This window comes from Colobus angolensis, unplaced genomic scaffold (assembly GCF_000951035.1).
Source record: "Colobus angolensis palliatus isolate OR3802 unplaced genomic scaffold, Cang.pa_1.0 Scaffold3, whole genome shotgun sequence".
Taxonomy (NCBI): domain Eukaryota; kingdom Metazoa; phylum Chordata; class Mammalia; order Primates; family Cercopithecidae; genus Colobus; species Colobus angolensis.
Window position 1 is genome coordinate 28,864,154 of NW_012116265.1, and position 27,538 is coordinate 28,891,691.

Below are 27,538 nucleotides of genomic sequence, written 5' to 3' on the forward strand. Positions count from 1 at the left end.
GAGACCAGCCTGGCCAACATGGCAAAATCCCGTCTCTACTAAAAATACAAAAAATTAGCTAGGCGTGGTGGTGGGTGCCTGTAATCCCAGGTACTCAGGAGGCTGAGGCAGGAGAATCGCTTGAACCTGGGAGGCGAGGCTGCAGTGAGCCAAGATCACGCCACTGCACTCCAGCCTAGGTGACCAGAGTGAAATTCTGTCTCAAATAAAAAAAAGGGGGGCCAGGCGCGGTGGCTCACACCTATAATCCCAGCACTTTGGGAGGCGGAGGCAGAGGCGGGCAGATCATAAGGTCAGGAGATTGAGACCATCCTGGCTAACATGGTGAAATCCTACCTCTACTAAAAATACAAAAACAGCCGGGCGTGGTGGCATGCTCCTGTAGTCCCAGCTACTCTGGAAGCTGAGGCAAGAGAATGGCCTGAATCCAGGAGGCAGAGCTTGCAGTGAGCTGAGATTGCACCACTGCACTCCAGTCTGCGAACAAAGAGAGACTCCGTCACACACACACACACACAAAAAGTAAACAAAGACTCTTAGCTGGCTAATTCAGATATTTTAATGGAAATAAATGCTGTCTTCCTAAACATTTGCCTACTCTACACAACAAAGATGAGATCCTTAATATCAAAATATAGGGTTGGGAAGAGCAAACAGCTTCTATGCACTTTCTAATTAATCATTAAAATCACTAAAACCAAGTTATTATAGATGCTAAATTAATTGCATTTGACTCAGCATTCTCTTTTTATTTTTTGCTTATTACTCTCAGCAATCTAAATAAATTGTCGCTTATGTTGCCCAGAGCCCATAAGGTACTTATCAGAGTTTTACCAGATCTTCCTGTTTATGAATGGCAGTGTATACTTTTATATTTTATCACAGTGATAACTGTGATTGTGGCCTGACCTACAAAAAAACTTATCTCTAATACCTTTCACAATGACATGAAAATGCAAAATTTCAGAGGAAACTACTGTATAATATTGACAAGAATTATATGGCTGGACAACAACAAAAAAAGTCAAATGTAATGTAATGAAACCCAAAAATTTGCCAGGCCGGATGGCATATGCCTGTGGTCTCAGCTGGCTTAGGAGGCTGAGCCAAGAGGATCACTTGAGCCCAGGTGGTCAAGGCTGCAGTGAGCATGCTAGTGATTACATCACTGCACTCAGCCTGGGTAACAGAGTGAGATCCTGTTTAAAAAGAAAAAAACAAAAGAAAAGGAAATAAAATCATGAACCGAAAAGGTGTACTTTGATCAAAGTGGTAAAAGGCAGATCAATGAAATCTTTTTTTAAAAAAAAGATAGCATCTAAAGATGTTGTTTTAATTATAAAATAATTAAATCCACAGATGAAAATGTTTATGATTTATATAAAATACAGTCCTTAATTCCAATACATTCATGCAGCATTCACTATGCCAAAGGTACTGGACTAAGTAGTACGTGGGATCAAAGACATAACAGGCATAGATCAGCATGTCTAAGATGACCGTTATCTGCTGAGAATACAAAGAATGATTTTTAATCAGATAGGATGCTCCCCAAATCAATTGGGCTCATTCATTCATTCATTCAATGAGCATTTTATTAAAGACACCAGATTCTAAACACTATGATACAAAGATGAATAAGATGTAATCCATTCCATCAAGATACTCACTTAAGATTCAGTTAAAAGACAAACGCATTAAAAGTTATCACACTATGGAGAGTACAAGGACAGGAGCAGGCCATAGCTGCTGGGTGAACGTACAGAAAGGGCACCTAATTCAGATGAATGAGGTCAAGAAAGAATTCTCAGAGGAAGACATGCTTGGGTTGAGTTTTAAAGAACCACCAACACTTACTAAAAATGCTTAGGACAGCTGGGGATGGAGCTGAATCAGTAAAATAGTAAAATATATAAAGGCACAGACAGGAAGCACAGTGGGTTGTTCAGCATAAAGGCTTAAGTTTAGGATGCAAATTAGAAAGTATTAAGAGCAAATATTAATGAGGTGAACAGAGATCACGAAATGCCAACATTATAAATTTGCCTAAAAACAATGAAGTAAATACATTTTTATGTCTAAATATTTCAGAATAGTATAACACTTCCAGGAAAAAATATATATATAAATTTAAAATGAAAGAAATGTGTTCATCACAAATAGAATATGGATATACAACCACAACTGGATATTCATGACCTTATATATTATTTTAATTGGATGGAAAAAAAAATGCTGGCTCAACACATCATGCTGACACTTATCCTCCTTTCAAGCTATGTCTCTATGCTGCAGAGTATATTCAAGTACACTGTTCTATTTTCTATACCTCAAAGGCAAATTCAACACCGTGACTTACAGTTATAGCAACAAGATTCTAATGTTTTCATCCAGATGTAATAGACAAAGTAAGTTGCATCCTGCCAGGACTAAGAAAATTAAAATCTGTCAAAATGTCAATGTGTATCTTTCTTAAACCACAATTTATATGCAAATATGCAAAATTCCTCTTAGAAAATAGAAAAGTCATAAATATCTTCTTGCTAATTTGGCAATAGTGATATCATTTGAGGAAGAAAATTATGGGTAGAACAAAAAAGGTAAAAATGGTTGACACCTATTAAAAATAAAATATACTAACTCACGTATTACACATGGATAAACTATGAAAAAAAAAGATTCTAGTAGGTTTTAACTGGACAAGACTGGAACGGATAAAGTTATATTTAAAATTTACATGTGTCAGTTTATATTCTTTGACACAAACAAGCATAGCAATATTCTCTTTATATTCTTCTTTCAAGGCTCTTGTGACCAAAAGCTCTGGCTGTATAAATAAGTCTTACAAAAGCAGAAGTATCCTAAAATGAATAAATAGAAGGTGCTAAATAGTTTTTGAACTGAACCTCACTCCCATCATAATGCATGATGTTCTATACTTAACAGGACACAAGATATAAATGTTTATTTCACGAGTGAACACCAGGTACCTGAGACTAACTGGTTATATATAATAAAATCCCAAAGATGACTCATTGTTAGTAACAGTTTTCTTTTGCTGTTATGAATTTTCTGTCGGTAACTTAAATATCAAAATCTTATTATACTTTAGGACAGTGGTTCTCAAATTTTAGTGTGCATCAGATGCACATTGAGGGCTTGTTAAAATATAGATTACTAAGCCTCATCACCGAGCTTATGACTCAATAGGTCTGGGAATTAACACTTCAGGATTAATTATTACATCATCAAACACCTACATCCCAAAGGCAGCAGCAACATCAAGCTGTTCAGTAAGCTTTATTTCCTATCAAAACCAGAAAGTTTATTATAAGCTAAATAGACTCTAGAAATACTATTTTGCTGGGTAAAATTAACTTCTGTGAAATACCTTGAAATATTATAGAAGCACTACCAACTCTGAGAACAATATGTAAGAATTTAGTAAATCCAGTAGCCAATACTCTTTGGAATGATGTCCTAGGCTTAGATTCCAATCCACACTGTGTCTAAGGGCTGATTCAGATTATTCTCTGATGCCTGAACAGAAGGATGATCAAATCCTGTTGTTGGAATAATGCCACAAGTTTCTCAAGAGAATCTTTAATATAAGATATTGCAGGAACACCTAAAAAGATGGAGTACGAACTTCCCCTTTAAGTCTTATCTTCACTGTAAGACATTAAATGTTAGAATTATGGGGGAGGAAGCCTATATTTTTCACTGATCTCTAGTTATTGGAAGCTACCAATAGCTATCAAAACCAATCAAATAATGAGTGATCAACCGGCTTAAGTTGGTTTTCAACAAGCTTCCATGTGTGTTTATATGTGCGTGCCTGTGTATACATAGTGTGTGTATATACACACAAACATATATTTTCTATAAGACAGAAAATACATACATATATATAGAGAGAGTCATGCGCCACATAACAATGGACCACATATATAATAGTAGGTCCACAAGATTATATTTTTACTGTACCTTTTTCTATGTTTAGATATGTTTAGATACACAAATACTTAACCATCGAGTTACAACTGCCTACAGTGTTCAGTACAGTAACATGCTGTACAAGTTTGTAGCCGAGGAGCAACAGCCTATATCATATACCCCAGGTATGTAGTACACACTAGCCTAGCCTAGCCTAGCCTACTACACTCTATGATGTAAGTATACTCTATGATAGTGCCATATATATATATATGGCACTATCAGTATTTTGAAGAGATGCACTTCCCATAGTGCAGGGAAGCCAAAGGTGTATTTATTATTGAGATACCCTGAAATGACTTTTGCTTTCTTCTCAAGGATTAGAATAGGGTATTACTGACACAGGTTTAAGAACTAATAGATCCTAGAACACATTCCTTTACACATCCTGTACACATTCCTTTACACATCCTGTACACATTCCTTTAAATGGAAGTATATAAATGGTGCATATTTTTGTAGAAAGGTGAAATTAGCTCCAGGTATAAAAGGATTACGGCATAGCAAGAAATGAGCTTAGATCTGGCAAGAAGTTACCATGTGTGGACAACTGCATAGGCAGTTTATGACCCCATTGGGGACTCTAAAGGACCACAGGAAGCTATTTTTAGATATACTACATTATTTCTACTCTATATGGCATTACCATGTCCAATAAGCTTTTGTATTACTGATCAAATAAACTGGGGACTTAATTTTAACTTACAATATGTGGTTTCTTCCCACAGACCCATGACCCACATGGAATACAGCAATTACCTAATCTAGCAAACTTCTGTATTTAATGTGCCATTTCTATTTATTTATACAGACACTAACCTATCATTATGGTTAATCTCAATAAATATTAAACAAAGTCTCTATATGCTTATACAGGTATATCTATATAACAAAGATGTAATGATTCAAGTGGCCATTTTTAATACTGTTACATGGGGATCTCTGATCACACACAACAAATAGCAAAAGTAACTGTAACATAAAATTGGATATTCTGTCATTATCTATAGGCTAATAAACCATAATGTCCTGAGTTAATTCTAAAAGGAAGGGAAACTTAAAGTATAAAAGAGGACAGTGTTGGCAGTATACTGAAAATCAGATACAACTTCATAATTCTTTGGAAGATTTTTATTTCTTCTTCTGCCACTGACTTGCAGAAAAATAAGTCTCTTAGCTTCTGCACATAACAAATGGTAAAATAGATAATATTTCTGAAGTGCTATTAAGTAAAACTGAGAATTAACATTAAATTACACTTTTGAAAATGTAAAATACCTCTGCCACGCCACAGCTTTTTCATACAGTTTTTAAAAAAGAACAAAAAGACTACGTTAAAATCAAATTCATTCTATTTGAACAAGCAACAATAACAAGAAAAGCATAGTGTGCTATTTTACATTACATCTCCTTGTAGCCATTGTAATTCACAGGCTAGCTCTAATACATACATTGAAATCTATTTATATTTGTTCTCCTTCAGACAGCTTTGCCTAGAATACTGATCTCCAAACTAAACAACCATTTTGTTTCATTATTTTATCTAAATCAGGGGTTTCCAGTCTTTTGGCTTCCCGTGGCCACATTGGAAGAAGAAGAATTGTCTTGGGCCACACATAAAATACACTAACAATAGCTGATGAGTTTAAAAACAAATCGCAACAAAATCTCATTATGTTTAAGAAAGTTTACGAATTTGTGTTCAAAGCTGTCCTGGGCCACATGCGAGTTGGACAAGCTTGAGCTAAATGAATTAAAAGACATCAATATAACAATTTCAAAAACAAACAAAAGAAATCACACTGAAATACAAATTTGCCTAAAAGAAATGTAAGAAATAGCCCAGGGTAATTTTTTTCTAAAGAATTTGTAGCGGATGTGTGCCATCTATAAATCAAGTGATACTGAAATCAATATGCCACAATGGCTGTATTTCTTGCTATTATTTATCTTCAATTATCAAGAAGTTATTGAAGTCATCATCAGCTCAGTAGAGTAAAAGAATAAAACATAAAGAATGTTTAATCAAGCCCCTCAGCTCAACTATTCATATATTATATTAAATAAAATATTTAATAAAAACTTACTTTGCCTATGTAGCATTTATATATGGGAGAAAAACATTCAAATACAAAGTTTAATTTTTACAATTTAGTTATTTAAGATTTAACTTTTTTTTCATATGACACCTTTCTCCAAGAATGGTGTGTTCTTCCCTAGAGGTCTGGGTAGTGATACTGAATAATTAAAATTTCTATATTCTAAATAAAGCTTAGGGTGGGTAATCATAATTCCCATATTTAGAAGCATCAAACAGTTTTAAAAATTGTCTCATATTGTCCAGTTATGAGAGCAGAATTACGAGAAATAAAGCCCATTCTATGCTTCTATTTAACCTAGTATATATTTAACTATTCTGTTTCAATAAACACATTTGTTGAATGTGATCACCTACCCCAATCTACTTTTCTACAATTGTAAATCCTAGACCCAAAGAGGTTAAGTGATTTATCTCAGGGTGAGCAATCACTCTGAAGAATGTGTAAGTTTTCTACATTACCTCATCCATTGTGTTAACTATTTTACATTAGAAAAAATGAAAACATATTTTCTAGTTCTATGAAAGTATATAAATCATGCATTTTGGATTATCAGCTACCATTATCAGCTAAAAATCTATTTATTGAGGGCCTACTAATAAACTAAAATTATTCTGCATATTTTTAAATTTCATTTTAAACCTATTGCAAAATAGATATTATTGCCATTTTTAAAGTGAAGACACTGAAGATCAAACAGCCCCCTTACATGACTTTTTTAAGATCACTAAGTTAGTAAGTGGTCGACTTGGGATCCAAACCCAAATCTGAGAAGCCCAGGCCCTTCATTTCACTAGATTGTTCCTTTCTAAGCACACCAGATCAGATCTCCTCCACCTAAGAGCCACTTCAGCACTAAATGCAAGGTGTCTCTAGTAGACAGAGACACAAAAACATCAGAATAATTGAACACATAATAAAAGCAAGAAGAAATGAGGTAAAATGTAAGCTTATAAAGATATATATAGTAAGACTAGGCGCAATGGCTCACATCTGTAATCCCAGCACTTTGGAAGGCTGAGGCAAGAGGATGCTTGAGCCCAAGAGTTCCAGACCACCCTGGGCAACATAGGGAGATCTCATCTATACAAAAAAAAAAAAGTTTTTTAATTAGCTGGGCATAGGCTTGGCATGGTGGCTCACGCCTGTAGTCCCAGCACTTTGGGAGGCCTAGGTGGACAGATCATGAGGTCAGGAGATAACACGGTAAAACCCCATCTCTACTAAAAATACAAACATTAGCTGGGTGTAGCAATGCATGTCTGTAATCCCAGCTACTCAGAAGGCTGAGGAAGGAGAATCACTTGAACCTGGGACGTGGAGGTTGCAGTGAGCCGAGATCATGCCACTGCACTCCATCCTGGTGACAAAAGCTAGACTCCACCTCAAACAAAACAAAACAAAACAAAAAAAATAGCTGGGCATCATGGCGCACACCTGTGTTCCCAGCTACTCGGGAGGCTGAAGTAGGAGGATCGCTTGAGGCCAGCAGATTGAAGCTGCAGTAAGCCATGATTGCACCACTACACTCCAGCCTTAGAAACAGAACAAGACCCTGTCTCAGAAAAAAACAACAACAAAAAAAAAACACAGAAACAAGCACAAAAGATGTACAGTAAAACAAGAGCCTAAGAATAATATCAATATTTGGACCTTTATTTCAGAGCATGTCCATATCAACATGTAACATGCCTAACAATTCAGAGACTACAAAAGACAAGACTTAATGATGAAAACATCCTGGTTCACACAAACCTTTGTTTTTCTATAAAAGATAGGAGAGCAAACTATGTAGGTTTTGCGGCTACAAATGGCCTCTTACATGTTCTGCTTTGAATTTGTTTTTGATCCAACCATTTAAAAATGTAAAACCATTCTTAGACTGGAAGCCACTAAGAAAGAAACAAACAAAACAAAAACAGAGAAGGGTAGACTTATCCCACTGGCCATACTTTGTCAACCCCTGTTAAAGCTAAGCAAACCAAAGAAAGCAGACAACTATCTGCAGCAAGTGAGCTATTATAAGGATCTGTAGTGAGGAGAAAGTCAAATTTAATTTACATTTGAATAGTTGTGATTATTTATATAAAAGCTATACTTACTTGTGGCTGTTAACTAATTCCATTTGTATTTTTATCTATATTTTGAAAACTGAATTATAAAGTATTCATCAAAAATATCTGCTTCTGGCTCATACCTGTAATTTTAGCACTTGGGGAGGCCAAGGCAGGCAGATCAATTGAAGCCAGGAGTTCGAGATCAGCCTGGCCAGCATGGCAAAAACCCGTCTCTATTAAAAATAGAAAAATTAGCCAGGCACAGCAGTGTGCACCTATAATCCCAGCTACTCGGGAGGTCGAGGCAGGAGAATTGCTTGAACCCGGGAGGTGGAGGTTGCAGTGAGCAGAGAATGTGCCGCTGCACTCCAGTCTGGGCAACAGAGTGAGAGTGTGGGGTAAAAAAAAAGAGGAAGGAAAGAAGGAAGCGAGGGAGGGAGGGAAGGAGGCAGGGAGCTTCTAAGTGAATAGAGCTATCAGCTTGTCATTAAATAAACAAAAGGTCAGACTATCCAAAAAGTATCCTATTTGGATATCCTATCAAAATGGGATTTTCTGTACTCATAGCTATGAAATTAACGCCCATGTATGAAAGATTACATATGTACTATATACATATAATTACAGGAAAAAGTCACACATAAATGAAATTAAAGGCAAGTTCAAAATAATCCCTGAGTACAATAATTTAAAGTCTTGCCAAATGCAATCACTCTAAATCGGAAGAGGAGAGAGAGAAAAGGAAGGAAGAAAGGAGGGAGAGAGAGGAAAGGAACTTCAACAACTTCATTACTTCATTTTTAAGTAATGGTAAATTTCTTTACTACTTGCAAATTTATACCCTTGGACATAGCCATCCAGAGGCACTCCTAGACTATTAAAACAGTAAAATAAAATAAATAAAATAAAATAAAATAAAATACAGGAATGAAGAGGAAAAAGAATTAGCTTTATATGAATTAGAAAACATTTCATAGAAAAAAACACTGGCCTTTGGAATCCAGTAACCAAAGCCATCATCCACAAAAAGAGTATAAAATATTAATCTGGCAATATCTATGAAATAAATGAAGTATCCATTCAGTAACCCTGCCTTCAAGCCACGCTTATGATTCCTCCTCAGAGGACATGTTTCACAGAATCTGCTCATTATTTGCCCCTTCAGTCTTTGTACTAGGAATCAAGGGAAGCAAGACATTGAGCCACAAACAGTGAAGTTTACTGTGATTGAAATGTTTAGTCTGAAATCGTGTGGTAACAATTAATAACCAGATTAGCATTCTTATTGCTGTAAAAATGCTACCCACCTCAATTCTAGAACATTTTAAAACAGACAAGAGGCACCATTTAAAGCTTTTCATGTTTAATTGAAAATAAATTATTCTGCAATACCTAGAGTCAGACTCTTTCAGCTCTTACTGGTTTTAGCACTTACTATGTAGTGTGAGGCAAATCACTTAACTTCTAAATAAGATAATTTATGTAAAGTGTTGGTACACAATGAAAACTTTGATGCTATTACCGAGCACAATGAAACATGTTAAAAACACATGATCCCTGCTGTGGTGCTTGACTGTAGGATGCCCCCGCTGATTTTTATCTTCTGGTGTTCAAGACCTTGGAAAATCCCCTCCCCAAGTGTAAATGGGACCTGTGATTTGCTCTAATCAATAGAATATTGCAAAGATGATGGAATGCATCTTCCACGATTGTGTTTAAAAAGACTGAGACTTTATCTTGTTAGCAGATTCTCTTCCTTGCTGGTTTTGATGAAGCAAGCTATGGTGTGAGCTGCCCTCTGGAGAGGTTCACTTGGAAAGGAACTGAGGGCAGCCTCTGGCAGACAGCAAAAAACTGAGGCTCTTAGTCCAAACACCACCAAGAAAGTGAATTCTGCCAACAACCATATGATTTTAGAACTGTATCCTTCTTCAATTGAGCCTTAAAATGAAACTGCAGACCCAGTCAACACCTTTTGTACCTTTGTGAGGGAACCCAAAGCAGAGATGCCACCTAAACTGTGCAAGAACTCCTAATCCACAGAAACTGTGTGATAGTAAGTTTGTATTGTTTTATACCACTAGATTGGTAATCTGTTGCACAGCAAAAGATAACTAATATACCATTTAACAGGCTAGATATAAACAATCAGATGTATTTTATTCTCTAATAGTTCTAAAGAACCTAAAATAAATAATTAAAAAATAAACAAATGAATCACTAAACCTGACTCCCTATTTTTCTTTTAGACATGGGGTCTCACTGTGTTGCCCAGGATGGAGTACAGTGGCTATTCACAAACACGATCATTGGGTACAACAGCCTGGAACTCCTGGACTCAAGTGATCTTCCTGCCTGAGCTTCCCTAGCAGTTAGGACTACAGGCTTGTGCCACTGCATCCAACTTGGACTCCCTTTTTTATGCCACAGTTTATCCAGTGCCTTTCGCTAAGCTTTGCAATTTCCCTCCTATTGGTAATATTAATGGTTTATACTTTTTGATTTATAAAAAATTTTACTTTCTCTTCAAAATCATATAGCTATCTCCAGAAGTCTTGCACATGTATTATTTTCCAAATGTTGAAAGTTTCCTTACTCTAATTTTCTTTTCTTGGTGGTGATTTTTATATTATATATGAATACATTAATATGAATGAGGACAGTGATTATGACTCCTAATGAGAAGGCATGATCTTACCTTACATTCCACATAACCGGTTTCTACTGAACCATCTTTGTTGTGGGTAGGGAGTAGGCAAAGCTTGAAATGAAGGAGAAAAGAAATTTTTCTCGCTGGGCGCGGTGGCTCACGCCTGTAATCCCAGCACTTTGGGAGGCTGAGGCAGGTGGATCACGAGGTCAGGAGATCGAGACCATCCTGTCTAACACTGTGAAACCCCATCTCTACCGAAAAATACAAAAAATTAGCCGGGCGTGGTGGCGGGCGCCTGTAGTCCCAGCTACTCGGGAGGCTGAGGCAGGAGAATGGCGTGAACCCGGAAGGCGGAGCTTGCAGTGAGCCGAGATCGCGCCACTGCACTCCAGCCTGGGCGACAGAGCAAGACTCCATCCCAAAAAAAAAAAAGAAATTTTTCTCTACATGATAGACTTCTAGCTGATACTATAAATAAGAATAAATTTCTACAGCCCTATCCCTCCCCACTGAGCCAACTCCAAATACACAGACTTCCCTATTCATTATGACAAGATAACCTTTTACAAGAAACTCCCTGATCCAAGTAACAGAGAGTCCACTGGGACAGACAGGTTTTCAATGGTAAATGTGTATTCTGCTGTTGTTGAAAAGAGTATTCTGTAAATGTCAATTAGGTCAAGCTGATTGAAGAAAATGCTATACACATCAGCTATATCTTCACTGATTTTCTGCCTGCTTAATCTTTCAATTACCGTAAGAGGGATGCTGAAGTCTCTAGCTACAATAGTGAATATATCTTTTCTCCTTGTCTCACATATTTTGCCTCAGGTGTTTCACACTTTGTTGTTATGTGCATACATGTTAAGGACTATTATGTCCTCATTACTCCTTTATCACTACAGAATGACCCATCTTTATCACTGATAATTTTCCTTGCTAAGTTTGCTTAATGATAAATGGGGAAGAAAGGAATCTGGTAGAGAAAGAATGTACATTATAGTCTATGGTCTAGTCTACTGGACCCATATACAACACACGCAAAGGGTGTTAGGAAAAAAAGGATTGTTGCACATTTTCTGTGAAAAAGCAGTGACTTTTACAGCCACCATACCAACATGATTAAGAATGTGGAATATGGAGCAAGACAGCCTAGATTTGAACTCCAGATTCATCACTCACAGTTGTACACATTTCAGCAAGCTATTTGACTGTACTTCTCTGTCTACATCTATAAAACGGGGATAATGTAAGTACTTACTCATAGGTCTGCGTTAGGGATTAAATAAGTTCATATATATACAAAGCTTAGAATGTGACCTGCTACATAGTAACACATATTAACAGCTGTTGTTTTTGTTGTCTTGCTGTTCCTGCTTGCTGCTAATGTTACTGTTAGGACAATTGAGATGCTAGGAGTGAAAGAAGCTAACAGCTTTTCTTGCGTTGTTTCCCACTGCACTCCAACACCTAGTTGATGGGGTGCCACGTGAGACCTTGAGAAAAGTGTCATAAAATTATGATTATGAGTTGCAACTCTCCTATGAATAGGATTATAAGCCATTCACTGTGCCTATACACTGGTAGGCCTAGCTTTACAAAAACTTGTAAGACTATGGGCAAAGTGGATTGTTAAATCTTGAATCCAAATTCACTAAAAGTCTGCTATTTTATAAAGACTATTTTACCTTTTATCTTCTGTGTAAACCTAGATTTTCATATATTGAGTTTAAGTGGGGTTATACTTTTCAGTACACATGAAAAGGCAGGTAATAATGCTATATATCACAGTGTTCTAAAGAGAACAACTGATATAATACTTTTGTTGCCTGAAAACTCCTTCCTTGGCATTTTTCCATGTAAACTTTACTTCCATGTAAATATGTGTGTGTGTGTGTGTGTGTGTGTACATATATATTCAAGTCTTGGGTGTGAAGAGGAAAATTAAGACAACATAACAAATGATGATGAAAGTAGCATTATATTCTAAATGTGCTTTTATTCTACCAAGGTTCTGTCCCTAATAAAACCTAGTAATGACAATAGTATGTAAAAATACATGTGATTCTATATGCTTCTCTACATATAACCAATTGCTATATTCATAGAACAGGTTTGGTGGTTGAAAAACAAGTTTTCCTACCATGTGAGATTCTTACTGGCCCCGTACCTAAGAATATGTTGATGCTGTTCCCACACTTCCTTCTCTGCAAGTCCACAGTGTTTAGGGAAACTATGGATCATCTGAAGTGCATGGAGAAATTTTTACTTTGTGCCACCATTTTCTGGCAATCACCTCTATGTGCATGATTCCCAAAGGCATATTTCTCTCTCACCCTAGCTTTTTTCCTGAATTCTAGACTCACTTTTCAACTTTCTTTTGGATAGGTTCAGCAAGCACATCAAGTTCAACCTATCTAAAAAATCTCATCCTGGTCTTTCTCCTAACAGGTTCATTATATCAGTCATTGAAAAAGATTACTGACAGTTACTGGTTAAAAAGAAAAATTTCAGCCAAATTAAATTTAAAGGAGTTTAATTGAGCAATGTACGATTCACAAATCCAGCAGCACCCAGAATCACAGCAGATGCAGAGAGACTCCAGTGCAGCCACATGGTAGAAGATTTATAGACAAAAAAAGGGGAATGATATACAGAAATCAGAAGTGAGGTACAGAAACAACTGGATTGGCTACAGATCAGCATTTGCCTTACTTGAACACAGTTTGAACGCTCAGCAGTGTGTGAATCGTTGAAATATGGCTGCTGGGATTGGGAAAGACTCAGCTGTTGTTACAGGAGCATATTCCTAAGTCAGGTTTTCAATCTTGACTACCTATTAAGTTAGGTCACAGTTTATCCACTAGAACTCAAATATAGAAGTACGAAGTCCTTCTGCGACAGTATTTAATTTGCTTTAACATGACAAACTTTGAATCCACTTAAACTCTTCCTTTCCTTTACCACACAATTAAGATATATAATAGAAGGTTAAAAGGGAATCAAAGGAAAGCCTGAAGAACCAGGTTATTAAAAGGGCAAGAACCAGAAGGCTCTAGAGATCTGGGCACAGGAACGAATGGAAATCTTGTACGTCAGCAACACTGGGATAAATGAACTCCACTTTTAATACAGGTAGAGTATATGTAGTTATAAGTAGAATACAGTATAACATGGCAAATCTATTCTCATACTCATTGTAATAATGACAATAAGCACTCCCCCCAACCCCCAGAAAAAAAAAAAAACAACTTGCAAATATAATCCTTTTAAAGCATTAGAGAGCTGTGGAAGTGAGGGATTAAATTAACTAAAATTCCAGAGAAGGCTGAACTAGCTAGCTATGTTCTTACTTGGGAAGCATTTGCTGATTCTGGGTAGGGATCACACAGAACAGTGGTGTGAAAATTTGGAAACTGCAAGAGCAGTAAACACATAGCCAGTTTTCTCCATGACTGATCTGCTGGATTCTATAGCTCCAAGGCAAGACAGTAATTTTAACACAGGATGAAATGTCTCATAGTCTTATGATATTTACAAGACAAAGTCCTGCTTGAGGCCTACCTTAAACTCACAGCTAGTTTTCTCTTCAATGTATTTCAAATTCAGATGCTGCATGGAGCAAGAGACCAAAGAGCAAAGCTCAAAACCTCTGAAGGGCAGAAGAAATGTCCTATACTTCACCCAAATTGTCAATAAAAAGTCTAGAAGAATTATACCTGAGTAACAAGGAAGAAACAAAGTGGGCAAGGTTCTACTAAAACTACAACATAGCCATGTTCAGTCACTGACTGTACTGGATTGAAATATTAAGCCCACTCTCCAACAGAGAGAAAAGCCTCTGTAGCCTCAACAGTGCCATTATATACAACATATAAAATTTAAAATTACAAGACATGCAAAGAGGCAGAAAATTTGACTAATAATCAAAATAAGTATCAAAAGAAATCAATCAAATGGTGATCCATGAAATTGAAATTAGCAGAAAATATAATAGTTATATTAGAATAACTATTTAAGAAATTAAAAGAAATATGGACAAGACAGATGAAAAATGGAGAATTCCAAAGAAATGTGAAATTATCAAAATGAATCAAGTGAATATTTTAGAATCAAAATATATTAAAACATTGCTAACTGTGTGTGTTTAACGGCACAATAAACAAAACAGAAGACAGGTGATATAAGTTGGAAGCCAGTTCAATAGAAAATAATACAAAATAAAGTGCAAAGAGAAATTAGATTATTAAAGACGCATAAAGGCATGTGAGATACCACAAAAATAAATTTAATAATACATATAGTTGGAATTCCATAAGGAAAAAATAGAAAACAATGGCTTCAGAAGCAGTATTTGAAGAACTAATAGCTGAGGGTTTTCCAAAACTGATAAAATACATCAACTCCCAGATTTAAGCAGCTCAGTGAACTTCAAGCTGAATAAAAACAAATAAAGCGATATTTAGGCACTCATAGTCAACTGCTTAACACCAAAGGCAAAAAAGAAAAAAAAAAACAGTAAACACAGTCAAAGAGAAAGATATACTTCTTAAAATTGTAGACTTCTCAGAGATGTGAAAGGCAGAAATCAATGAAATGACATACTTAAAATGCTTTTAAAAATAATTGCTAAACTAAATTCTACACTCAATAGAAGTATCTAACAAAATGAAAGTTAAAAGTTTTAAAAGAAGAGAATCTGAATTTATTGCTATCAAACCTGCACTATAAATACTATAGGATATTATTAAGGCTGAAGAAAATGATTCAACATTAAAGAACTGTAACAGGGAGGAATAAAGAACACTAGAAAGGATAAATATGTGACCAATTATAAAAGAATATGGATATTTATAAAAATTAATAAATCTGAATAACTTAATTAACCAACCTAACTTAAATGACATATATACTAGATCAGACTCAGCAACAAGAGAATACACATTTCTTAAGCATTCAACAACATAAGTCATTTGCTGAGCCATTAAATAAATTTCAAAGAACTGAAATACAGAATATAATTCTATCTGGTTGAAGAACAAACTAGAAATCAAAATCTGAAAGATAAACAGAATAGCCCAATTTGGAAATTAAGTAACAACTACTAAATAACCTATGGGTCATAGAAAAAAAAATCACGATACAAATTTTAAAATATTTTAAATTAATGACAAAAATAGAACATCATCAAAACTTATGGAATACAACTCAAAGCTGTGCTTAGAGAAACTTAAAGCTTTCCAGGACATAAAAGAAAATAAAATAGAAAACAGATATACAATAAAGAAAAAAAAAAGCACAGAGGTTGGTTCTTTGAAAAAGCAAATTAAATTGATAAACTGTTAGCAAGATAAAAGGAGAAAACACAACCAATATTAAGAATGAAAAAGGAGACATTACTATAGATATACGAATATGGAGAAGAAAATAAAATGGCGCTAAGAACAACTTTATGCTAGAACATTTGAACATGCTGATAAAATGAACACATGCTTTGAAAAACACATTTCACCAAAATTGACATAAGAAAAAAAAATAGAAAAGCGGAACAGTCCAATTTCTATGAAAGACACGAAATCCAGAATCTAAAATCTTCCCATATGTTCTCCTTCTTTGCCACCACCCTTCCCCACAAAAAGACTCCAGGCCCAGATAACTTCACTGGTAGAATTATAATATTTAAAAGAGAATGAATATCAATTTTACATAAACTTTTCCAGAGAACAGAATTGGCCTGCATAATATTGATAACCTGAAAGACATCACAAGAAGGAAAAATTATAAATAAATATCTCATTAATATAGAAAAAATCTAAAACAAAATGTTAGCAAATTTAATCCAGTAAATATTAAAAAGTTACAAGAAATTCCAGGGAGAGAATATCTGCTTTATCAGCCCGATCAGGATAGGAATGTTGTTCCCACTGAAATGTTCTCAGGGAAGGAGTATCTTTCATTATATCTTAAAAATAAGATATTCTTGATAACATGAGGAATAATGGATACAAGATTGAAAAAGCAAAAGACAGATATAATGAAAGGTTATAATTAGATAGCAGGTGCTGTACACATTCCAATCCATCTCACTTGCTTTAAGAATATATGTATACTTCTTATATGAGAGACAAGCAGTTATAGAGAAGAAGGTCTAGAGCAAAATCTTCCAACCAACCAACCAACTAGAATGAAGGCAGCCCACTTTTTAATACAATCTTCTCAAACAACAGTAAAACATGACCTGTGAAGAACCACTTCAGTTTCCTTTCTACCCAACTCAGTATACTTCTGTTGCCTGGGACAAATTTTTCCACCAGAAGATTTATGCTTTGTCTGTAATCCATATTGGCAGATGATACACAGCTCAGAAAAATAGGTAATCAGAAATTAATCATACATTCTTTGTGGTTTTTAAATTTACAGTTTTACAGCTAGCATCTAAATTCCTGAAGAAATCTCTTCTCCTTTCCTAGACCAAACAAACAAAAAAAACTTTATTAATCGGTCAAAAGGCCAAAAGCCACATTTGAATTTTTTTAAGTTCTGTTCTCAAAAGTAAATGTCCCTAAAATAACAAGGATTAGGTTAAAAGGAAAGTTGTCAATTAATCACATTTTAGATTTTACAACTCCATGAGACTGACACCCAACCAGGTTGAGGTTCACTGCTCAAGGGGGTTTCTGCAGAAACCAACAATTTTCTGGGTGTTTTCTGGTAAATTTCAACTCTGGGAAGCAATGTGGCTGGTTCAAATCCCAAAGAGCAAAAAATTCTGTGAGCAAATAGCTATTTCACATTACTAAATGTTGAAACAAAACAAACATGAAGCATAAAAGGACTGAGAAAGTGATAGTTTCTAAATTTTTTAAAGGCCCATGACATGTGTCCTAATATGATACCAATGAACAAGAAAGAAAGATGTCTGGGAAAATCTAAATACCAGCATGTTGAAAACCTAAGCATCAAAGTCAACAGATTCAATCATTAATTTCAGTATAAGTTTACATTACCTCTTACCTAGATTAATACTTTAAGAGTTTCCCAAGAAATATCTTAACTCCAGTCTGGCACATGCACCAAATCCACCTGAAAATCTAAATCTTCCTCAACCATTTTTACTGTGTCATTCCTCTGCTGAAAAACAACTATGGTTCTCTATTATCTATCAATCGGGTCTATACATAACTCTTGCTATGTAAGCCCACCATGATTTGACCTAATCCAATTATGCATTCTTTGTAGTTTCATCAGCCAAGATGCAGTATCTATTTCTTCTATTTTTGTATATGGGTAGGCCTCTTGACTTGCAATGAACAGAATGTGGCAGAATTGACACTGTGTTACTTCTGATGCTCAGTCTCATGAGGCCATGCAATTCCTGTTGTCTTCCTCTTGGAACACTACCATGTAAGAAATCTGGGCTATCCTTCCAGAAAAGAAATATGGAAGCGAGCCAGTAATGGTCAACCTAATTGCCAAATATGTAAGTGAGGTCATTTTGGACTGCCCAATCACAACCAAGCCACCAGATGACTGCAGCCACACGAGTGACCCTGTTTATAATTAGAAAAAAACCCTAGCTGAAGTTAACCCAAATTGGAAAAATCAAGGGCAAATAAATGACTGTTTTATGCTACTATGTTTTTGTTTTTTATTATATTATACCATATTTTATATTACTAATAAATATAATTTTGTGTTTATATATTTTTAAAAAACGATTTTTTCAAAGAACTTATTAAAAGAAAACAGTTCAATTATTTAAAATAGGCAACAGATTCTTTGGTGAAGTGAATAAAAACTTCACCAAAGTTGACATATGAATGGCAAATAAACACATTAAAAAATGGCCAGTATCATTCATTACAGAAATACAAATTGAAACCTCAATGAGATAGTATTACATATCTATTACAATGGCTAAAATAAAAATAACTGACAACTGCAAATGCTGGGTAGGAGGAGAGCAAGTAGAACTCTCAAGAATTTCTGGTAAGAATTTCAAAATGGTACAGGTACTCTCGAAAAACAACTGAGCCGCTTCTTATAAAGTTAAATATGCAGTTAACATATGATCAGCAGTACCTCTCCTAGTGGGAGTGCCCAAGAGAAATAAAACTATGGTCATACAAAAGTTTATGGAACAAAGGTTAATAGTGACTTTGTTCACAACTGCCCCAAAATGGAAATAACCTCACATTCTTGAATTGGTGAATGGATCAAAAAAAAAAAAAAAAAAGTGATAGATCTTGCTATGATTTGGATGTGGTTTGTCCTCAACAAAACTCATGTTGAAATTTGATCCCCAACATGGCAGTGTTGGGAGGTGGGACCTAGTGGGAGGTATCTGGGTTATGGAGCTAGATCCCTCATGAATAAATTAATGCTCCTCCTTCAGAGATGACTGAGTTCTCCCTCTCATGGGAATGGAATAGTTACCAAAAGAGCAGGTTGTTTAAAAAAGTCTGGCTTCCTCGGTTTCTGTCTTGCTTTCTCTCTTATCATGTGATCTCTTTATACATGCTTACTCTCCTTCCACTTCCTACCATGAATTGAAGCAGCTTGAGGACCTCATCAGATGCAGCTGTTCAATCTTGGACTTTTCAGCCACCAGAATCATGAGCCAAATAACTTCTTTCTCTATGAACTATCCAGTGTCAGGTATTCTGTGATAGCAACGCTAAATGGGCTAAGACACATCAGTATAATGGAATACTACTCAACATTTAAAAAGAATAAAAATACTACTCAGCAATAAAAAAGAATGAACTACTAATACAGACAATAATATTGATGAATCTCAGAAACATTATGGTAAGTGAAAAAAGACTCAAAAGGCTACTTACTACGTAATTCAATTTATATGACATTCTGAAACAGTAAAAAAGTGTGACAGAAAGCAGACCAGTAAGTGCCAGGAACAGGAGGTGGGGACAGAATATGACCATAAGAGGGAACAACAGAATTCTAGAGAGCGGTAGAATTCATCTATAATTTTTGTGATGGTTACGTGACTAAGTATTTGCCAAAACTCACAGACATCTATGATAAAGTGAGTGAATTTTATGTACGGACATTACTCATCAATAGATCAGATTTACACAAATACACTGCAACCTCCTATATATCGTGCTTGTACATTTGCATCCCTCTGAGATATATTTAAATTACTTTCCTAAATTTCTAACACTATCAACAAAATCCACAAAACTCTACTGAAAGATTTGTTAATTGCTTTTCAAATTATTGTCTTGAATCTACAAAATCTAAAAAATTGTAGTTCCAAGCTTCTGTGTTGCTTTCCAACTCCAATCCATATGCCTTATCGCAAAGAAATGACCTAGTTATAAACATCTGAACTAATCCTTTGTAGTCTGACTTGTGAACACATTTTCTCATAAGAAAAAGACATAACAAATTAAGTACAAAATATTAACTTAATTACTATAAGGGGAAAAAAAATTCCAATGCTAGTAGCACCTCCATTTCTCTTCCTTTCATGCCAGAGGGCTCTAAAACGACATCCCTTTGGAAGAAACACAAACAGCCCCAGCAGTAAAGTCAATGAAAGGGCCCAAGGAGGCTTTCTTCCCTAATGAGGGAAAATAACTATAAACTATTTTCCTGAAATTATATTCCCTTATATAAACACGGGCTCATTGGCTTTTGAGTCTGTTTTCAGACTGTAATTACATGGTAATACCATATGACTTAGGGGATTCAGCTCTTAGAATTAGTCTCTACATTTAAATGTAGTGGTTAAGAAATTAATTTCAACATATAAAAATATAAAGAAAGTGACTTAATAGACCTAAAGATTTTGCAGAAAGAAAAATCCATACTAAAGGCAAGCTTTCCCTTCAAACAACAAAAACAAGACATTTGGCAGTCAGAAATGAACAAACTGAAATATCAGTATTGAAGATGGAACCACAAGAAAAGTGAGCAATTATTTATTAGCCTAACTTGTTAAGGGGAAAAATATTTTTAGGAATAAAATTCCCATAATATAGAACGAAATTTTACTACAATCAAAGCAAACTCCAAAATCAACTAGAATAGTAGCTATTCTTGGTGATCTCATACGTCTCATACTAAGACGTTAAGGTCACTGATTTCTCTGTTTTCTGCTCAGGAAGGCAATACAGTTATTCAGAGTTTAGGTTTTGGAGTCATACTACTGGGATTCAAAGTAGGCTCTACCACTTGTGAAAAGTGTGACCTTCAGCAAATTAAATTACTTAACATCTCTATAATTCTTAATCTGTAAAACGGTTACAAAAATGGTACTAACATCTCAGAAAGATAGTGTGAAATTCAATGAGATGATCCATGCAAAGTCCTTGGCACAGTACCTGGCATGTAATAAATGACAGCTATTATTACTAACCCCTAAATTATCAATCTTTAGAATGAATAAGACTCTACTGAAAGATCACCTTTCTATATGATGTTCCCTGAGTATCCCAAGTAGGAAAGAAAATAATAGACAAATTCAAGAAGTTCTATCCACTTTCTAATCCCTGACTGCTTGCTATCTTCTTGAATGGTACTACAACAAATGACAAGAATAATGTTTCATTCATTTTTGTCTTAACACCTAGCATTGCCTTTCAAAGGACATAAAAGGACCCAAATAATATTATGGTGAAGAAAAAGTTGTAACTGTAGACAAAGGGAAAAATCCGAGTTCTAAACAAAGAGTGAATGGCAGTGAGAGTAGAAAATGAGAGGACCATGGGCATCCTCTCTATAGCATCAAGGGTAATTTAACACTGCCAACTACATTCTTCCCTCACAGAATGTTCCTCAGTTTCCGTAACAGCTCTCTCCCTCTATTCTTCCCCAACTATTCTAAAAGCTTTCTGCACAACTGGGTGTTTCCACTTTCTACTCCTTAATTTGTGTTTCTCAAAGAGAAATGAACTTTCAGCTCTTTTTCTCTATACCACTTCCCTTAGGGTTAATTACCACCTCTGAAGTAATGACTCTCAAATCTTCATTTCTGGCTTCTCTAGTTTGAGAGAGCAAGTACTACATGATCATCTTTGCATATAAGACACTAGGTAATGTTTTACCTCAATAACTTTGGAAAAAAATTCAGAGATCGCCTATGTAATATTATGTTTACTTGCTCCCTGAAAATATATAGGAGACTGTGGTTTTCCAAACAATTGATGTCTTCTAATAGATATATGTCACATTTTTTACAGACTAGAAATAACAATGATAATCATTCTCTGCATTCCAGATCCAGTTGTTTAATGACAAACTTTCGTTTCTACATTTTAATAAGTTATAGTTAGACTAACTCAGCCTCCCAGTTATTAGAATATCTTTGTTACAGTTCATATAAAATTTTTAATATACACTAGTTTAAATCATAGTTTGGATTTAATACATCAATTTTTTAATATGTAACTGTAAATGAAATACAAGTACACAAATTAAATGGCATAGTTTTTCTACATTAAAATTCATCTGCAAAATAATGATGCCACTATGGAGAAATTATCTTGGGGTATCACTGGGCCACACTGGAAGAAAAATTGTCTTGGGCCACATATAAAGTACACTAACACTAATGATAGCTGATGAGCTTAAAAAAAAAAAATTAAAAATCTCAGAATGTTTTAAGAAAGTTTACAAATTTGTGTTGGGCCTCATTCAAAGCTGTCCTGGGTCATCTGTGGCCCACGGGCTGTGGGTTGGACAAACTTGCTCTGTATTAAATATACAGAGATAGAAAACCGTCTTTTGGCAAAGACAGCAGGTTATAAAAATAATTAACTATTTTTCCTAGCAGAATGAAGCCCTACACCTAAAAACAAAGTACAGTATTTCATCATTCTTCCTTCAGTATTTTAGGACCTACCGGAGAGATTCGGCCATTCTCCTCAAGTCTTCATTCTGCTGTTTTAAGCGTTCAAGCTTTGCCAGAATCTTGGACAGTTCTCGGCTAGAGTGATCAGGATGGTCATTATCTCGTACCAAGTGACCACCTATATAAAACAGCAAGGTCCCCCAGGCAAAAAGAATGAGCATAATCCAACGCCAGGAACCAGTCCATGGCCGCATTTTCAGATTTTCAACTCACTTCCCTGGAGTCCTGGAGCTCAAAGAATTGAAAACATTGTAACTCTGTTTCTAGTTACTGCACAGGTGGATAGACTTCTGTTGTTTCAACACATGATGCTTCGGACAAATTATTCTCTCTAGTAGTCCTGTGGTGAATCTTTCAAAGAGATCCTTCTGGTGATATGTGTAGGAAGCTTTATCGTCCTGTACTTCATGGACTCTACATGCTGTGGAAAGAGTAAGAAATGTATTTAAATTATTTAAGATATATAAAACAGCATATGCTGAGATTTTTGGAGTTAAAGGAAACACATTGGTGTTGACTGGCCAACAAGCTGGAAGATAACCTAACTGCCTAATAACAAGTAAAGGGTAAAAGCTTTAAATCTGTTAATCTGTATATTAAATCAGCCATGTACGTTAGTGCTCTACCAGGTAACAGACTAATTAGCTCTAAGCCTGAAAGTCCTCAAAGTGCCATCATCATTTTCTTTTCCTTCTTACATAATTATACAATAGCTTATATATGAAGACTTAAAAATTACATCTTTGAACAATCAATCAAAAACAAAATATACTCAACTACGTTATTTTGGGCTAGTATGTTCATTATCTCAAGAAAAAACATGTTCCCTGTATGAGTGATTTCATTTCTACCAGTTCTCAACTCCACTCTCCTCCCTCACTGTTCAGCTGCCATTATACCACTTAACTCTGCAGGTGACAGGCAAATTGTTACTTTTAGGATAAATTATAAAACTGACATGCATATCAGCCAAGTAAAGGTTATCATAGCCATTAACCAGCTGGCAGTCATTCCAAATATCAGAAGCAAAGGTTCAAATGAACCAGGCTAGACTACTGCTTTCTCAAATTTATTAAAAACACCAACAATTACAACAAACATCTAGTACCAGTTACATGCTAGTTACTGTGCATCTTAAGCTACAAATGCACATTCTTTTCCAGGCTTGGTTACAGGTATCATTTGTCATTTCTCCATCATTAGGCTTAAAATTCCCTTGGAAACCAAACTATTTTCTCCCCAAAGAGAGAATTTGTAGGCAAAAATATAATTTAAAACCTTTTGACAGGCCAGCCGCAGTGGCTCACATCTGTAATCCCTGCACTTTGGAAGGAGTCAAGGCAGGAGGATTGCTTGGACCCAGAGTTTGAGACCAACCTGGCAAGATGGTGAAACCCCATCTCTATAAAAATTTTTAATTTTAAAAATGTTTTGAAAATTTTAAAGCTATAGAAGAGAAATCATATGTCTGGACAGAGTTCCATATAAAAAAGAAGAGAGAAAAAAGAAATAGTTTCTGTATACAAGACTGAATGTGAGGGCACCTGACCACCAATCAGTGGTAAAAAGATTAGCAGAAAAGATGGAGGAGAGGCTTCAAAAATCAGAGCACAGGGCCACTATTTTTCCACTTTTGCACCTTAAATCTCAATTGTTTTTAAAACACCAAATATTCAAAGAGAAGAAAATCTCTTCAAATGGTTGTCCTAGAAACACTCTACTTCCTTCCCATTTATTCCTACACCATTTACCTTAATGTTACTGATTTACAATGGCTAAAACATACAATGAAAAGGATTGTACTTGCTGAGAACTGTTTGAAAATCGAATTAAAAAGGAATAATCCAAGTAAAAAGTTGTCTGTTGTTTTAATAACTATTCTTAAATCTATCAAAAACACTCTTTTTATTGACTCCATTGTTCATCCCATCCCTTTCTTAAAACTCTTTCTCAAATCCCCACTCCTCTAAACTCAGGTATCGCCTACTTTTCATCTTACGTTAAAAAAAACACAGATATCCAGGGCTCTGTGACTTAAAAACCAAATAAAAAATGAATTCATTCTGATGGCATAAAAAATTGATTCAATTCAGTAAGTCAGCCAAAAATGTAAGTATTAATATTTCAATTAATAATTTTGTGGCAACATATGCAACACTGTAAAATGTTACTATACTTATGTGCTGAAACTATACTATATCCTAGTTAATTCCAAGCTATTAAGATATGCAGTTGTCCCTCCGTACCCTCCACAGACACCAAAATCCACAGATGTTTGCGTTTCTTACATAAAATGGCATGGTATTTACATAAAACCTACACACATCCTCCCAAATACATTAAATTATCTCTAGATTACTTATAACACTTAATACAATTGAAATGCTATGTAAATAGTCGATTTTGGGGGGTTTTTTGGCAAATATTTTGATCTGTAGCTGGCTGAATCAAGAATACTAAAACTGCAGCTACAGAGGGTAAACTGTGTATCAGATATTAAAATTTTTTTCTTTCCCTTCACTGCAAAAGTAATGCAGAAAACAGACAACTGTGATAAACAACCAAAGCAAAGGTAGCTTTCTTAAAAAGAGTAATTTAAACAATAAAAAGACATGCTGAAACATTTTCCTTGGGATTACAATAAAAATTGTAATATTTAAAGCCAGCATAACTTGAACAGTAACAAAAGTTTGCAGAAACAAATTTTGAATAACAAAATTTGTATAACAAAAAATACTTTCCATTTGTTATAAACCATTACCAAAAATATCTAAGACATTAAATTACTATATTATACATCAATATTGATAATACTTGAGTTGTAAAAAGCAATACATTATTATAGGAGCAAAACATGGTCATTTTCTAAATTAATAGCATCATTTGAACTATGTTTTTGGAGAGACTGTTTCCCATGATTTTTTTTGTCTTTGCCAGTATTTTTTAAATTCCCAGTTTTGGGGTCAACAAAACCAAGTAGAGCTGAAAAACAAGTCGTTTTCTATGCAATTTTCCTCTGCAAGGTTTAAAAGAACAAGTACAGAATTTTTTCCCTATCTAACTACAATGAATGCTTGCTTACTTACTTATGGTTACTGTTGATTATCTGAACCATGCTTGCTAAAACATAAACGCCATAATTTTTGTTCATTGTGTTCACTGATGTATCCCAGGCACTAAGAACGGTATTTGGCACTTAGTTGGCACTAATGAATACAGCTTAAACTGCATTTATGCCCTACTTAACATGGTAAATGGCAATGCAGAAAGTGAGAGAATGTTATTATAAGGAAATGGTTCAAAAATAAGGTCATTAATAAACTTTCATATTTGTTATTGTCAACATGTATCTTATAAAGACATTCCTTGGTTGATTAAATTTAATTGGCCTAAAAGACCAAGATAGTCTTTTTTTTTTTTAGAGTCTCGCTCTGTCTCCAGGCTGGAGTGCAGTGGCACAATCTTGGCTCACTGCAACCTCCACCTCCAGGGTTCAAGAGTTTCTCCTATCTCAGCCTCCTGAGTAGCTGGGATTACAGGTGTCTGCCGTGGTGCCTGGCTCATTTTTTGTATGTTTAGTAGAGATGGAATTTCACCATTTTGTCAGGCTGGTCTCGAACTCCTGATCTCAGGTGATCCGCCTGCCTCAGCTTCCCAAAGTGTAGGGATTACAGGTATGAGCCACCACATTCAGCCAAAAGAGTCTTATGGTTTGCCTTTTAACCATGAAAAACTAATGTATCTTATTTTCTTCATTTAGAAGACTCACTTTGCAAAGACAACGATATGACTGAAGAAAGTATGTACAGCCTTTGATATGAAAGCCAATCAACTTACTTGTAAAAGTATTAGTAAAAATAGTTCAAATTAGCAAAAAAATTTAAAAATTAATTACATATATCAGCTAATTTCTGACTAAAATTTATATAGCAGTGTTTGTTGAGATTTGTTCTCAGAGTGGGCTTTCTTTTCAAGAATTTATAAATTTATTACTACTAAAGACTCACATAGTACCCTTCTTCTGCAAAATACTAAGTGGACTGAAATGTGCCAGGATTCTTTTTGCAAATTTATTTAATTAGTGATATCTTTTTTTTTTTTTTTTTAAGAGACAAAGTTGGCTGGGCACGGTTGCTCACGCTTGTAATCCCAGCACTTCGGGAGGCTGAGGCGGGTAGATCACAAGGTCAGGAGTTCAAGACCAGCCTGGCCAAGATGGTGAAACCCTATCTCTACTAAAAATACAAAAATTAGCCAGGTATGGTGGTGGGTGCCTGTAATCCCAGCTACTCAGGAGGCTGAGGCAGAGAACTGCTTGAACCTGGGAGGCAGAGGTTGCAGTGAGCAGAGATCACAACACCACACTCCACCCTGGGCGACAGAGTGAGGCTCTGTCTCAAAAAAAAAAAAAAAAAAGAAAAAGAGAGAGGGAGACAAAATCTCAGCATGTTGCCTACGCTAGATTGATACCACTTTTTTAAGGTACTAAGGTATTTAAATGTTTCATTTCTTTTGGTATTTACAGAGATTCTTTGTGTAATATTTGTTTAACGTCTCTGGAACAATAAATATATTTGATTTTTCAAAGTACTTTTTCTGAATCTGGAAGCTAGAGTGTAATATCAGTAAGATAAGGAGACTTAATAGAGTTGCTATGAGCCTTAAATAAGGTTAACATTATATAAACCACTTATAATGCTTGGCACATAAGAAGTGCTCCAAAAAAAGTAATTTTATTTTAATGCTGACAAGACATAGAAATTAAAAGTATGGGTGCTAGAATCAGCAGTGTCTAGCCTGGAGTCTCAGTTCTGCTACATCATAGCTAGGTAACCTCACTGAACAATCTGTA

At 35.2% G+C, this 27,538-nt stretch overlaps 1 protein-coding gene across 6 annotated transcripts in view; it reads right to left on the bottom strand.

Annotated features, from left to right (window-relative positions):
* Positions 1-27,538, bottom strand: part of FUT8 (fucosyltransferase 8 (alpha (1,6) fucosyltransferase)) — a 342,950-nt gene that overhangs the window by 149,534 nt on the left and 165,878 nt on the right. For 4 of the 6 annotated variants that reach the window (XM_011949753.1, XM_011949751.1, XM_011949752.1 and 1 more), the window contains one exon: positions 22,678-23,107. The exons of the other annotated variants lie outside the window; for them this stretch is intronic. In XM_011949753.1, the coding sequence (XP_011805143.1) occupies positions 22,678-22,880 (203 nt within the window). In that variant the 5' untranslated portion in view covers positions 22,881-23,107. The remainder of the gene's footprint in view (positions 1-22,677; positions 23,108-27,538) is intronic. 6 annotated transcript variants of the gene reach the window in all.